The sequence below is a fragment of the Mobula birostris genome, chromosome 14, assembly GCF_030028105.1.
Source record: "Mobula birostris isolate sMobBir1 chromosome 14, sMobBir1.hap1, whole genome shotgun sequence".
In the NCBI taxonomy this organism is placed as follows: Eukaryota; Metazoa; Chordata; class Chondrichthyes; order Myliobatiformes; family Myliobatidae; genus Mobula; species Mobula birostris.
In genome coordinates, this window is record NC_092383.1 from 32,473,765 (window position 1) to 32,487,828 (window position 14,064).

At 40.5% G+C, this 14,064-nt stretch overlaps 1 protein-coding gene across 8 annotated transcripts in view; it reads left to right on the forward strand.

Annotated features, from left to right (window-relative positions):
- The first annotated feature begins 482 nt into the window (after positions 1 to 482).
- Positions 483 to 14,064, forward strand: part of adamtsl3 (ADAMTS-like 3) — a 776,875-nt gene continuing 763,293 nt past the window's right edge. For 5 of the 8 annotated variants that reach the window (XM_072278336.1, XM_072278333.1, XM_072278337.1 and 2 more), the window contains exons 1-3: positions 7,240 to 7,307; positions 7,418 to 7,787; positions 8,255 to 8,343. In XM_072278336.1, coding sequence (XP_072134437.1) covers positions 8,281 to 8,343 — 63 coding nt within the window. In that variant the 5' untranslated portion in view covers positions 7,240 to 7,307; positions 7,418 to 7,787; positions 8,255 to 8,280. Of the gene's footprint in view, positions 570 to 3,431; positions 3,501 to 7,239; positions 7,308 to 7,417; positions 7,788 to 8,254; positions 8,344 to 14,064 lie in introns of those variants that run through there. The other 3 variants (XM_072278334.1, XM_072278341.1, XM_072278335.1) reach the window with 3 other exon arrangements.

Sequence of the window (14,064 nt, forward strand, 5' to 3'; positions counted from 1 at the left end):
CTCTATCACAGTTGTTTCACTGAGGATTTGGCCACTTAACTTTAAAGTGGTTTGTAACTTTTCTTTAGTAATACTTTCATAATAACTTTGTGTGCAGTTTGTGTTTTTACAGATTGACTACTTTGGTTACAGTGCAACCGTTTGCCAGTGGAGCAGTTTATATCCTAATCCATCAGGTTGACCTCTGACTCAATTGGCTGAAGATTTGTAGACTGCAAAGTACTGTAACCTCTTGCAGAGCAGGAAACATGGTCGGACTGAGATTCTCCTGGGAATGCAAGGCCTGGCACATACTCGTTTTCATCGTGCAGATTTCTGTCTGGCACTCCCTCAGGTGCTGGTCCAGCGAGGGTATCAGGTGAGATCCTGTCAACATAGTCAACAGGAAAGCGCAAGATGGATCTGGTGCACAGCACTCACGGCTGTCACCCCCTCCCCCGCTGCAATCGGCGCCTTTGCGCCGGCAGAGGGCAGTCGGAGGACAGGTGGCAACACTTGGACGGAGCGAGGCCGGAGGAGGGAACTAGGTGGCCGCACGGTAGTTGCGGAGATTCGGCTCCTCCGCCCAGGTAACTCGCCGGTTTCCCAATGAAGGAACAACCGTGAGGCCGATAGTGCGGCACCTAACACAGACACGTCCCCCAGACTTATATACTCTTGAGCTTTCTCTTCAGAATTTATTGCGAACAGCTAGGCTTGAAGCAAGAAACATTAAAACAAGTTCTAGGGTGCGTTCCCTATTTTAAGTGGCCCATTAATCATCGACCTGTGCCAAATGCCTTTCACAACCGCCTTGCTTTCGTTTGCCTTTTGGTAAAACACTCTGTTCTCTCAAACCGCCCTGTGAGGTTCGATGTTTTAACGACCGGGTCCCTGCACGGTGCAGCAATCGCCGCCCGTTACAGTGTTTAGAAGCAGACACATTTGAAGCTATTAATTGTTGGAGATTTTTCATAGCCCTTGTTTAATCGCACCCAGAAATTTGAAGGCAGACTTCGCATGGAGGGTGGAGATGATTAATTAAAATTGATTAACGTCCATTACATGATTATCAATTGTTTATCGGCCGCAGCTTATCTTGGCACGTGATATTCACGCTCCTAAATGTTTTAAATATAAGTTATCAACCGATGGTAGCATAACTGTGCCATCAAAAGTAGCATTTACACTTGATGAGTAGTTTTCCTTTTTGAGACTCCTTCATGTGAACTTGTGTTTAAAATAGCACAGTGGATGTCTCCCCAGTTCACCATTATTTGCTGATTAAATCCCACCAGGTGTAACAATTAGCAAAATATTCAACCAGATGCCACAAATGATTCAGAGAACTTGCAAATGATTAAAAATTATTGTTTTCCCTTTCCCGTGCATTTCCACATCCTTAAAGCAGATTATTTGATCAGTGTAAGTGAGGTACATCTTTGTCTGATTGTGTTGACATATGATGAGTATGTTTTAATTGACGTTGAACCTGAGATTCTTTGATTGTGGGGGGGAGGTAGGAATACAGGGTTGCCATAACAAAGTTTAAATCTATGTTCTCGGTGAAGTGAAAAGAAACTACCAGACACATAACTTGGAAGCCTTTCATGTTTTGGTCCATGGTGTGTGTGCTGGGCTCTGCCAAAGCTTGTTTCACAGTTCAGCCTTTCCCCTTGTAATATCAGTTAGTCCTGCAAGTTCATATTCAAAAGTTCCCCAGATTCTGATTCCATGACTCTTTTGGGTGATGCATAATGAAACCTAAATTCACTTCTGTATGAAGACATCTATCTTTGTAAACACCATTTAGGATTTTTGAGTTATTTCAAATCTATGGTGGTTATCTTCCCATTTTTGAAATGAAAAGTTTCTAATCAAAACCATTCATAATATATCTAAGTCTACTGCAACCTTTGTAACTCTGAGAACACTCCTATTTTCTCAAATAATGAAACTCTCTCATTCCTGATTATCATCAACTTGGTATAAAACTACCCTGAATTGTACACAATAAAATTGGAGATTTGTAAAGATTAACATAAATTCCATGCTTCTGTATTCAGTACCTCTCCTTCAATATTCAAGTACTACAATTACTTAATGACCAGCTTATCAACCTGCCCTACCACCTCTCAGGATTTTGCAATCATGCACAAAGGCCCCACTGTTCTTACAACCTATTCAAAATATTACCACTAAGGATTTCTTCATCAACGAAGCAGTGACAAATGAGTGTTGACATGATTTTCACAATTTCCATAATATTTCAACAAGATCAAATAGTAAATGAGAACGATGAATGCATTGATTGTATACAGAACCTTGCATGGTGCGTGTGTGTATATTATCAAGATGTGTGAATATATTAAGCAACACATACAAAATGCTGGAGGAACTCTGCAGGTCAGGTAGTGCCTTTGGAAATGAGTAAACAGTTGATGTTTCAGGCAGAGACCCTTCTTTGGGACTGGTTCAAGGTTTCGACCAAAAATGTCCAGAGATTTCCATAGGTGTTGCATGACCTGCTGAGTTCCTCCAGCATTTTGTGTGTGTTGCTTTGGATTTCCAGCATCTACAGAATTCCTTGTCTTTGTGAAAATATTATTCTGTTTTTATTTGGTCGGGGGAGCAAGGATTGAAAAATGTGGAAACTGATGGAGATTAGCTCCAGATCATAAAAGCTACTGATCATTATGCTCTTGTCAATAGAAAAGATATTGTTAGTTCCATTGTGATCAACATTATGAATCTCCAGGCACATTTTTGCCTTGGTGTAAGGACTGTATCTATTTTCACCTAATTTCCAAATGGCCTGGTGCTTTGTTTATTTATTGAGATACAGCACGGAATGGACCCTTCCAGCCCTTGGAGCAACACCACCCAGCAATCTCCGATTTAATCCTAGCCTTATCACGGGACAGCTCACAATGACCAGTTAACCTACCGATTGTAATGTGGGAGGAAACCGGAGCACCCAGAGGAAACCCATGCAGTCACAAAGAGAATTGCAAACTCCTTAAAGGCAGTGGCAGGGTGTTCAATCTGAACATACCATTAGACAATAAGACAAAGGAGCAGAATTCGGCGATTTGGTCCATCGAGTCTGCTCCTCCATTCCATCATGGTTGATTCATTATCTCTTTCAGCCCCATTCTCCTGGCTTCACCCCATAACCTTTGACATCCTTATGAATCAAGAACCTGTCAACCTCCGCTTTAAACATACCCAATAACTTGCCCTCCAGTGCCGTCTCTGAATCCCACAGATCCATAATCGTCTGGCTAAAGAAATTTCTCCTCTACTTGTTTCTATAGGGGCTATCCTTGTATTCTCAGACTGTGCTGTCTGGTCCTAGACTTCCCCACTGTAGAAAACATCCTCTCCATGTCCCCTCTATATAGTCCTTGGATTATTTGAAAGGTTTTATTGAGATTGTCCCTCTCTTACAGAAAACTGGAATGATAATTAAGGACTAAAATTACTAAAATCAATAGTGAAGATGGATAGTTTGTTCTCTGGTAAGTGGTTGTGCATAAATTCAGATATTATGTTTATTTAAAAAAACATGTTATCCTGTATGCTTGACAATGTATATTACAACATAATGCTAAACATGGCCAGCAACTGGAGTCAAGTTCATAGTCCAGCCAGAATAGGAAAAGAGTTTTAAGTGTTCGTGCCAGAAGGGATAGCTAAAGAAATGGATAGCCAGTTGTCTTAGGCGTCAATGATTATTAATTTTCATTTGGGGAAGAAAGACAGAGATGGAGAATAGATTGTTTAATCAAGTAGAGCGCCCAGTGCCCGTCCCAGTACCTTTGTTTTTTACAGATACTGGGAAAATAATCAGTGATTATAATTAATAAGGATATTTTATTACACAGAAGAAATAGCTTAGTGGGGTATAGCATCCTTGCTGTGATTTATTTCCACACATCCAGACCACTCTGTACTACAAGAATTGCAGTGATGCATCAGAGTAGTTGGTGACAAGTTACAATTCTTAAAGAAGTATATGCCTAAGTTAGCATTGTTGACAGTGCTCGTTTATTCGATGTCTCTATGCAATCTATTTTGTGTCCCCTGTGTTCTAAGTCCAGGTTCAGTAAGATAGCACCTAAGGGTGGATTTTGCATGTTCCTGTGTTTAGGTAGGAAAATCACCCAGGGCTCATCTCCTCTTTGGACAGTGAAAGAAAGATGAAACTTCTAAAGTGGAGCAGCAGATAGAACTGAAATGTGAGTTAGAAAGCATCCCTTGCATCCCATGAATTCACTGCAGCCTAGAACAGTAGGTCTAAAAAATATGGGCATTATTACACGACTCCCCCCCCCCCCCCACAGGTGGTGGTGAGAGTTTCTAACGGGGTGATGAAGATGAGGATAAAGGGTGCTCAGTAGCAAGGGGAGCAGTTGAGGGATTACAGGCTTAATTTAAGAAATGAATTACCTTCTATCAGCATTTGAACCTCAGTGCCTCATAATTGATTGCAATGACCATGTAATCATCTCATCTCTTGCTAACCCACCGTTTTCTGAGACTTTGCTCAAGGTGCATTATAATTGTTAAAAAGGAACGGAATACTTCTGTATTTGGTGTATCATGAGAAATCTGGACTGAAGAGATCTTGATATTTCTGGGCTAGGCTTAGCCCGCGCATTATTGATATTCATTACTGTAGTACGCTGTTAGTTACTACAGTTCCCATGCTCTAATCACACAGTGATGCAGTTCCTGTGAATTAGGGTATGGAGTTCAATGGGGTAAAATTCAGAATTGGCAGTTTTGTATGGTCTTGATCGCATTTCTTTACCATACAGCCAAAATATCACTGCCCCACTTTATGTGCCTTCAGGCAGAGAGTCAGGTTTTGCCTGAGCTATGGTCACTTTCCCCTTTATTGATTGCAGTGCTTGAGGTTGGGCTTAAACAATAGGCAATTGACCGAGGTCGTTAATCCATCATGAAAATGGCAGAAGCAGATCAAATGAAAAAGAGTGTAGACAGTAGAGGGTGGAGTATCTGAAATATGGATTTATACCAGCACCAAGTAACCAGCAGTAGCTGTTGTGCTGGTGCCTGTTGTGCGAAAAAGTTTTTTCAAGTTAGGAATGAAATTGTACAGGCTCCTTGAACATTTGAAGAGAATACCCTCTGATAAAGCAAACAAGAAATGAAAATAAGAAATGGGCTTATTTTCAGTCACTTCATGAAAACTTCCAGAAACAGAAAACACTTCAAACATGTTTGCCAGCACTTCACAACAAAACAGTGATGGTTTGTGTGCTTCACACAGTACTTCATTACTCATTGCTAAATCTAGAAAGGCCCGTGTAATTGGAGAAGAACTAATTCTGTTAGCAGTAAGGGAGGTTCTGAGTACAGTTTTGCACAAGTCACCAGACTAAATAATTGAAACGATTCCACATAGAATACCAGATGACTGTCCTCAAGTGTACTGTGTGCACCTGGGTGAGCTGCATAAGACATGTCTGAAAGATTTCAAGATCTTCTCTCGCTCCAAATTCTTCAATGGGTAATAAATCCATTCCTGATTACTTGTAATAAGGAATTAACAGGAAGGATGGTGTAAGAACTGATCAGAATCAGGTATAATATCACTGGCATATGTCATGAAGTTTGTTGTTTTGTGGCAGTAGTACATTGCAATATATAACAACAAAAACTATAAATTTTAATAACTACATACATAAAAAAAGAAAATTAAGTTAAATAAGTAGTGCAAAAATAGAGAGGGGAAAATACTGAGGTAGTGTTCATGGGTTTATTGTCCATTCAGAAATCTGATGGCAAAGGGGAAGAAGCTGTTGCTGAAACATTGAGTATGTATCTTCAGGCTCTTGTACAATACCTCCAGCTTGATGGTAGCAATGAGAAGAGGACATGTCTTGGGTGATGGCGGTCCTTAATGATGGATGCTGCCTATTTGAGGCCCGGATGCTGGGGAGGCTAATGCTCATGATAGAGTTGGTGGAGTTTACAACTTTCTGCAGCTTTTTCCAATCCTGTGCAGTGGCCCCTCTATGTCAGATGGTATGGAATGCTACAAGATGACTTTGAGCTTGAAGCTGAGGTTCAGATAAAGCATATTGCAGAAATAAATCGCTGAATGTTCTTCTGCGCTGTACAAAACGTTCAAGATGTTCTTTATTGCCTTTCAACATCATACTTAGTGGCAGTGCAGTTGGCCTACTTCTTTCAAAGCAACGACACAGACTGCATTCCTGACCATGGGATTCTGAGACTCCTGCGTGGCTGAGAGGCTGGTATCACTGCACCAAGCCCATCCATCTCATTGAAAGCTGAAAAAGCAATGAAGATGGGAATTGTTCAACTACTAACATACACTCTGATGATGAAATTTGTTTTTACTGTAATCAAATAAAGAAATTATTTATAACTTTACAAATGCCCTTGTACAGGAAAGCCTATAGAAAAAGTGGTGGATGCAGCCCAGTCCCTCAAAGGTAAAGCCCTCCCCACCATTGAACATATCTACACAGAGTCCTGTGGCAGGGAGACAACATTAAGGACCCCCACCACCCAGGCTATGCTCTCTTCTCCCTGCTGCCATCAGGATGGAAGTACAGGAGCCTCAAGACCCACACCACCAGGTTTGGGAACAGTTATTACCCTTCAACCATCAGGCTCTTGAACTAGAGGAGATAACTTCACTCATTTTCATTCATCCATCACTGAACTGGACTCAATTCCAAGGACTCTTCATCTCATGTACTAGATATTTATTACTTTTTAAAAAGTATTCCTTTTTTCTCTTTCATTTTGTATTTGCATAGTTGTCTTTTCACACATTGGTTGTCCATCCCGTTGGGTGTGGTCTTTCATTGATTCTATTGTGTTTCTTGTATTTACTGTGATTGCACACAAGCAAATGAATCTCAGGGTTGTATATAATGATAACCAGTATATATAATTCGATGATACATTTACTTTAAACTAGATTTGAATAATTTTTGCAATTGTCACTGCTTTGAATTTGCAGTTCCTATTTTCTTTCGCTATGTATCGTAAATCAAAACCCTTTATAGCTTTTAATGTAATGGCCAGAAAGTGAGAGGGGGCGCTGGGGATGTGGACTGGGAGGCAAGGGGGCGGTAACCCAAAAAAGTTTGGGAACCACTGCCCTAGAAAGATGCATATCGGTAATTTGTTCAGTTACATAGCCATAATTCCCTGGAAGAATATTTTATTGATTAGCATCAACTCTTGTTGGAAAATAAACCGTGACGAGTGTTGGTTACAAATAACTTCGATCATTGTGGATTTAGTTTTTTAAACTTCAGGTACACCCCCACCCACCCAGCGCGCTGCTTGAAGAGTTAACTGCCTTGCTCCTGAATGTGTCGTTTTGTTGGCGAGCTGTTCCTGATCTGAATATTTTGGCTTCTCACAGAGAAGCTGGAGTCGAGCTGCACTTTCTCCAATACTTCGGAGCTGGCGGGAGGCAAAGGAGGACGGGTCTGTGCGGTAACACCCACCCACCCAACCTCGGGATCCACTCCACTGCTGCACTGTGTGAGCGCACGGTTTGAAGACTCGTCCCGGGACTTCGCAGCTAAACTCGCAGTGCAGTAGAGTCGGTGCAGAGCAACACTGCGTCTCCCCTGATAAGACAGAATCTCCAAGTGACAGTGTGCTGGTGGGAGAATTACTTTTGCATTGTGCATCAATAATTCGGATGCGGCTGCCAGTTTGTAACCTACTCTACGTGAAGTTCCCAAAGTTAATACATTGGTGGGGACAGGTTCTAATTGCATTGAAGGGTAAGATTTTAAATTTCGCGAGATTTGGAAATGGATATCCAGAATATATTGACGCTTTCTCGGTAGCCGGCTGACGTGAGATTTATTGCTCGAGTTGATGGCTTTTAATCCTGTGCATATTTTGTGTGTTCAGGAAATTTAAATGTTAAATTAATCGGGTTGTTTGCAATACATCAGAAGGTTGGCTGAGCGTTTTGAAACTTCGCGAGTACTTTACAATCTATCTTTGCTTTACTGGTGCAGCGTTATAAACGAACACCTTATGAAAGCGAGAGGGAGCGCTCTTGATTGTTCTACCAGGTTTTGACAGCATATGTATTTTTTTCGCCAATTTAATCATCTGTGTGGTCGGCAAACTCCATGTATGGCAAAAAAAAGTTTGGCTAGTCATACCTTGTCCGTGCTGCAATTTGGGAGTGAGACAAGCGCGCGTGCGTTTTCTTAAATGTGGTTATGTTTAATTGCAGATTAGTTGGATCCCGGAGTTGTGGGTATGAGGATATTCGAGCGGATACTCGTATATATGCTTATAACGTGCGTGTTTCCTATGGTACAGGTAAGACTTCTCCAATTTAGCACCCGTATCCGATCTTTTGTAGAAAAAATACGTGCATTATAACCGCATTTGGGTGTGATTATTTATCACTGGAACACAATGTAAGATACTGATTTACTTGCAAACACGCATTGATTCAAAACATGCAGAAATCAGCTAGTTTCGATGTCATTGTGCCCGGACAGGTGGTCTGAAGGTCAGCTGTTGTTGCTTTTAACATATAAGCAAGGTTGTTTAAAAAAAATAAGAAACACTAGCAAACAAGTGTAGTTTGTGATTTTTCCAAGTGAGGAAAAGCTTAATGCTGGAATTTAAATATGTTACATCTTTTCCAGGATAAAGATAAATCAGGAAATGATAGATTTCCAAAACATCCTCGGAACAACAATACCCTATATTAAGTCATCTCTGGAGAGAGTTGAGTTTAAGGGCTTAGTTAGGTTTGCTGTGCGTTGCACATCTAATTACTCTCCGATGTCTTGTAGGAACTGCAACAGGTCACTTGGTCCCTGGAGTCCTTTATTGCCATTTACGTAAACCTTGGCTAATCTTTTGGCCACATTCCAATGAACCACACTTGCTTCATATCCTTAAAATAAAGTTTTTTTAAAACACTATCAATCTCGGATTTAAAATATTTCATTGATCGTCATTTGCAGAATTGTGTTTTTCAACTTAGCAGGAAGAAAAATTTCTTAGTTTCAGTCTTACAAAGGCTGGACGTCAATCCTAGAATTCCCCCGCCAGATGTGTTACCTTTTCAGTTGTTCCTGCCAATTTCTCTTAATATTATAAAAGCATTAAGTCTTCCCTTAATCTACATTCCAGGGAATAAAACACAATCTGTACAATTTAACACATGATATTATTTGGGCACATCTTTACTGCAGCCACACAGGCTTAATGTATCTTCATTAGGCGTGACACTCAGGATTGCTCACTGCTCTCTATTTCTAGGCAGGGCTTTGTATAGCTGTCATGTAACTTGTAGCCTTTGCTTTTAACTTGAAATCCAGTGGGCACAGATCCAACGATTCACTTGTTACCTTCGTGTAATTTTGTGTTTTGTTGTGTTTGAGGTGTTGACCATCATTTTGTCATTGGCTAACATGAAGAGGTGGCGTTCCTGTTTAATATAGTTAATTGGGACTCCATCACTGATCCTCCTAGGTACTACTGGGTCTGTTCTGCCTGTTAGGGTCGTCCACCATTATAGTCCTTCTGCTACCCACACAACTTCCAAAGCAGGTGAATTTGATTTAACGGACCATATAATGCTTGGGATGCCCCACACCTTCTGATTGTTTTCCCCAGCTCCTCATTACCCCCCCCCGCCAGATCCTGTCCCGTGTTAGATTTACACCCACAGTAAACTTCTCCAGCTATGTATTCTGATAGATGGCAATTAGACCAGACAGTGGAAAAGAAAATCCCTGTGACCACTCTGCTATCGGACAGGTCATCCCATCAAAGGTTCTTTACAAATATCTCTGATCAGTCATTTGGAAACAATTGGAAATAATTTCAAGCAGTATTTATAAAAGTTAAGTTATAAACGTTTTTGAATGACATTTAGTCAATGCAAACTAAAAGTAAAAGACAATCCCTTGTCTGTTTAATAAAGGTCACTGAACTCTCTTAACTGAATATAGTTGTGCTGGATGAGCCAGCTTTGGATAGTGTAAGACTGAAGGAGCAGGGAGGAAGTGTGTCTGGGCCCTCAGTTCAGTATGTTATATGGTTTGGTAAGTCCAGGGGTGAAGTTGATGTTCAGCATGTACTGTGGTTCTCTCTAAGTTGGATGTCCTTCAGTGTGACCCAGTTCAGTGAATTTGCCTTGGGTTTCATGAACTTCAGCTTTACTTTCCACAGTTATGGGAGACTTTTTGACATGCCTTTAGGGAATCTTTATAAATAACATCCAAATATATCCTTGGCTATTAGTTTAATCACTGAATCTGTGTGAATTAATCAGGTGTACAAGCATGGCGTAACCTCTGCAAATCTATGCTGGCTTGTAGTGATCAGGTGATTAGTTTCTCAAGGTGTTCAGTTACCTTATCCTTACTTATAGACTCTGCCCATTTCCTGATAGCAGATGTAAGTCTAATTGGTTTATAATTCTCTGATTTCTCGGTCCCTCTTTCACCTTTCTTAAATAATGAAACATTGGGTCCATTTCCTCATTATGGAACTATTAAACTTGGCATACAGTTTACCAATAATCTCCCTTTAATTTTTAAATTGCATTTTTGCTTTAATTTGATGCTTTAGTATCCTGGGATGGATACCACCTGCTTTTGGAGATTTGGCCCTCTTCACTGCCATTATTTTCTTCACTATTATTAATCTGCTTGTAATTTAGTCATGTTTCCTATTCCTGACTCAGTATTAGTTTGCTTGGGGTGTCTAACTGGTAAATTCAGCTGTAGATCCACTATGACTCAGGCCTAGGGGGCCGGCGTTGGGCAAATGTTTTACTGAAATGTTTTAGTGCATTGCATATCTGATTTTGTTCAACCTGCGCCTGTTGTAATTTTAAGATTTTGTGCTACTTTGATCTGATGCTGCACACCCTCTTTTAGCACCTGAACTTTGCATCGAACGGTGGGAGGTGGCAGCAGCATGTTATAAAACTGACTGCCCACTGTTTTATAACTTGAGTGGCGTGGAGCGTTGCACCCGTACAATTAATGAATATGCAGGGCTCCACACGTGGGTACAGGGATTCTTGAAGGTACCCAGCAGTTTTTGAAGTACAATTACTTGCAACGCAGGGACGGAATTTAATCACACGGGATTAAGCATTGCTGTCTTCTGTATGGTACCGTGTTACACTGTAGTGACAGCACTAGGTAATCTTAAATCCAGAGCTGCTTGATTTTGAGGGATGCTAAGACTGATATGATGATTTACTGAGGGGAGGAACTGTAACATTGACTCTTTATTCACAAATTGGTTTAAGTCATAGCCCTATAGCATGGAAATTGTGCTTTCCATCTACTCAGTCTGCACTAAATATCTAACACTCTTCCTGCAATAATCTTATTTTGTTGACAGACCCACAGTAACATTGGCCAATAACATATTGACCCACACTTTTTTGTGGTTGGATGAAATGGAGCCCTTGTAGGAAACCCATTCAGTCATAGAGAAAGGTGCAAACTCTGCTCAAATAATACCCGGAGTCAGAAGTGAGGCCCGAAATGTCGACTGTACCTCTTCCTAGAGATGCTGCCTGGCCTGCTGCGTTCACCAGCAACTTTTATATGTCCAGCTTGTTGGAGTTGTGAGGTAGCAGCTCTAACTCCTGCATCATTGCCATTCAAAGTCAATACTTTGCATTATTTGTAGTTGGATAATACAGTTAAGAAAAAAAAAATTTTCAAAGTAATTTTGTAATACTTGTGCAAGTTTAGTTTGCACTGTGAACTGTGATAAATTAGAACTGTGTGTTTAATGAATTGATGCAAAGCTGCAATTGTCTTGCTGAAGTCAGTGTAGTTACCTTTATTTAAAAGAGCTCTAGATAGGAATCCAGTGCTACAAGTGATTAGGAGCTGGAGACGGGCAACATTGTTGTACTGAACTTCTAACACTTGGCCCCTCTGTAACTCTCAGCTAGAAATGCTGTGTTCTCAAATTACCTTTAACACGCACACTTAAAAAAAATCTGCAAGTTCTAATTGAAAAATGCATAAGCTGAAGGAATTGAAGTTCTGCATTTACAATACCCAACTTCCAAACTAATAAATTCTGAGGAACCAATCAATCAAGCTAATGCATACTGTGAGGGTAATGCATAGAAAGGAACTTTCTCCACTATGAGTAGCTGAGGCAAACAGAAAATGAGACTCAAAGAAGAATTAAGATGCAGTGGGGAGAAAGTGAAGGTTAAACTGATGGGGTGGATGAAGAAAAGGTGGGAGAACACTGTGTGAAACATGAATGCTACCAAATTTCAGCTGGGCTGAATTACTGGTATGGCGTTATCTAATCTACCTAAATTGCCTGTAATTTCTTTGCTGATTTTTATCTTGATTTTTCCCTTCCTGTTCATCTTTTAATCTGCATAAGAACCAAAGCATGTATGTTTATCTTCATCTATGAAAATATTACTGTAGAAAATATTAAAGTAGATTCATTGCATATTTCTGTCTGGTACCCAGAGACTGAGATGGAAAAGTCCTGCCTCTGAGAGGTATCACAGCAGATGCAGTTTGTAACCCTCTTGCTGCAAAACAGACTGCGTGACGGTGAAAGAGTCCTAGGAATGGAAAGCTCTTTATTCTAGTGATAGGTGTTCCACTTCGTTTATTGTTCTATATTGTTGTTAACTGTAATACCAAGAAATAGTCTGTGAATATTTGCCACAATATAGAGTTTTGAAAAACAGAGGAAATCTTTTAATATTGTTTGCTATTTAAATAATTTTAAACTTGTATTGTTAGTATTTTTTTTGCAGTGGAAGATGTCCCAAGTCTAAGATATTTGAGGTATGACATTGCAATTAGAGGCTGTCTCCGAGTTCCATACTTAAGCAGCATGGTAGTTAGCCTTGCTAGCTCACAGTCCAAGCATCCCTGGTTCAGTGCTGATCTTTCCTGTCAGTGTGGAGTTTCCACATTCTCCCAGTATGGGTTTCTTACCAAATCTCAAAGAAGTGCTAATTTGTTAGGGTAATTGCCCCTATTGTAGGTGGGTGTCAGGAGAGTGAGGGAGATGTTAATGCAGGGGTTCTCAACCTTTTCTGTGCTGTGGACCCCCTGCCATTAACTGAGGGATGGTGGAGCACATGTTGGGAACCCTGTGTTAATGGGTGTATACAATGGATCAGGTTACAGGGAACTAAATGGAGAGTGAGATTACTTTTGAGCTTCATAGACTTGATGTACCAAATGGACCTTTGTGTTAGGAGAAAGGAGGTGAGATGTGAGCAGTTGGTGATCTTGGAGATCTGGCAGTGAGGTGAGTCCTCCCTCAGCAATGCATCAACCCTGCTCTGTACCAGCCTCACTCAGAGCTGCATAGTCAGAGTGTGGGTTTAAAAAAAAGTGAAGTTCCTCTGCACGCCACGTTTGATACGTTGAGCGCAACCTTGCTGTTTCTTTAGCGTTTGTTTTATGAGGCCGAGTCGCTAGTTTGATGCTCAACCCAGCACAGAGGGAAAGTGCACAAGGAGCCAGCTGGATTCGAACCGGGGACCACTCACCCCAATGTCCGGTGCGGATGCCACTACTCCACCGGAGTGTAGAAATCAGTCAGTTTATTATCAAAGTACATTTATGTCACCATCTACTACCTCGGGATTCATTTTCTTACAGATAGGACAAGAAAATAAGGAAGTATGAAAAACTTTAGATAAAGACTGGCAAACAAGAAGTTACAAAAAGAAATAATCTTAATATTCTTGCAATTAAAGTAATGATTAGGCTGTAATAGAATCATGGTCAACATCTGTAGCTCCTTTGTATAGGCGATATTAATGTTATTAGGGAGGTTTTGATGGAATGATGGATCAAATTAAACACAGATGATGTGATTACTGCAGCATTTGGGTGAATGACAATACTTACATGGTTTCAGCTTTTTTTTCCTATTATTGATCTCCGTCGCTGTTCCCTTTTTTTTCTGATCATAAGAATATCCTAAGGAAGTTATTTTTTCTCAATGTATTTTTGCTTGAAACAACACTTCTAAATTTACACAACTATTTTAAGT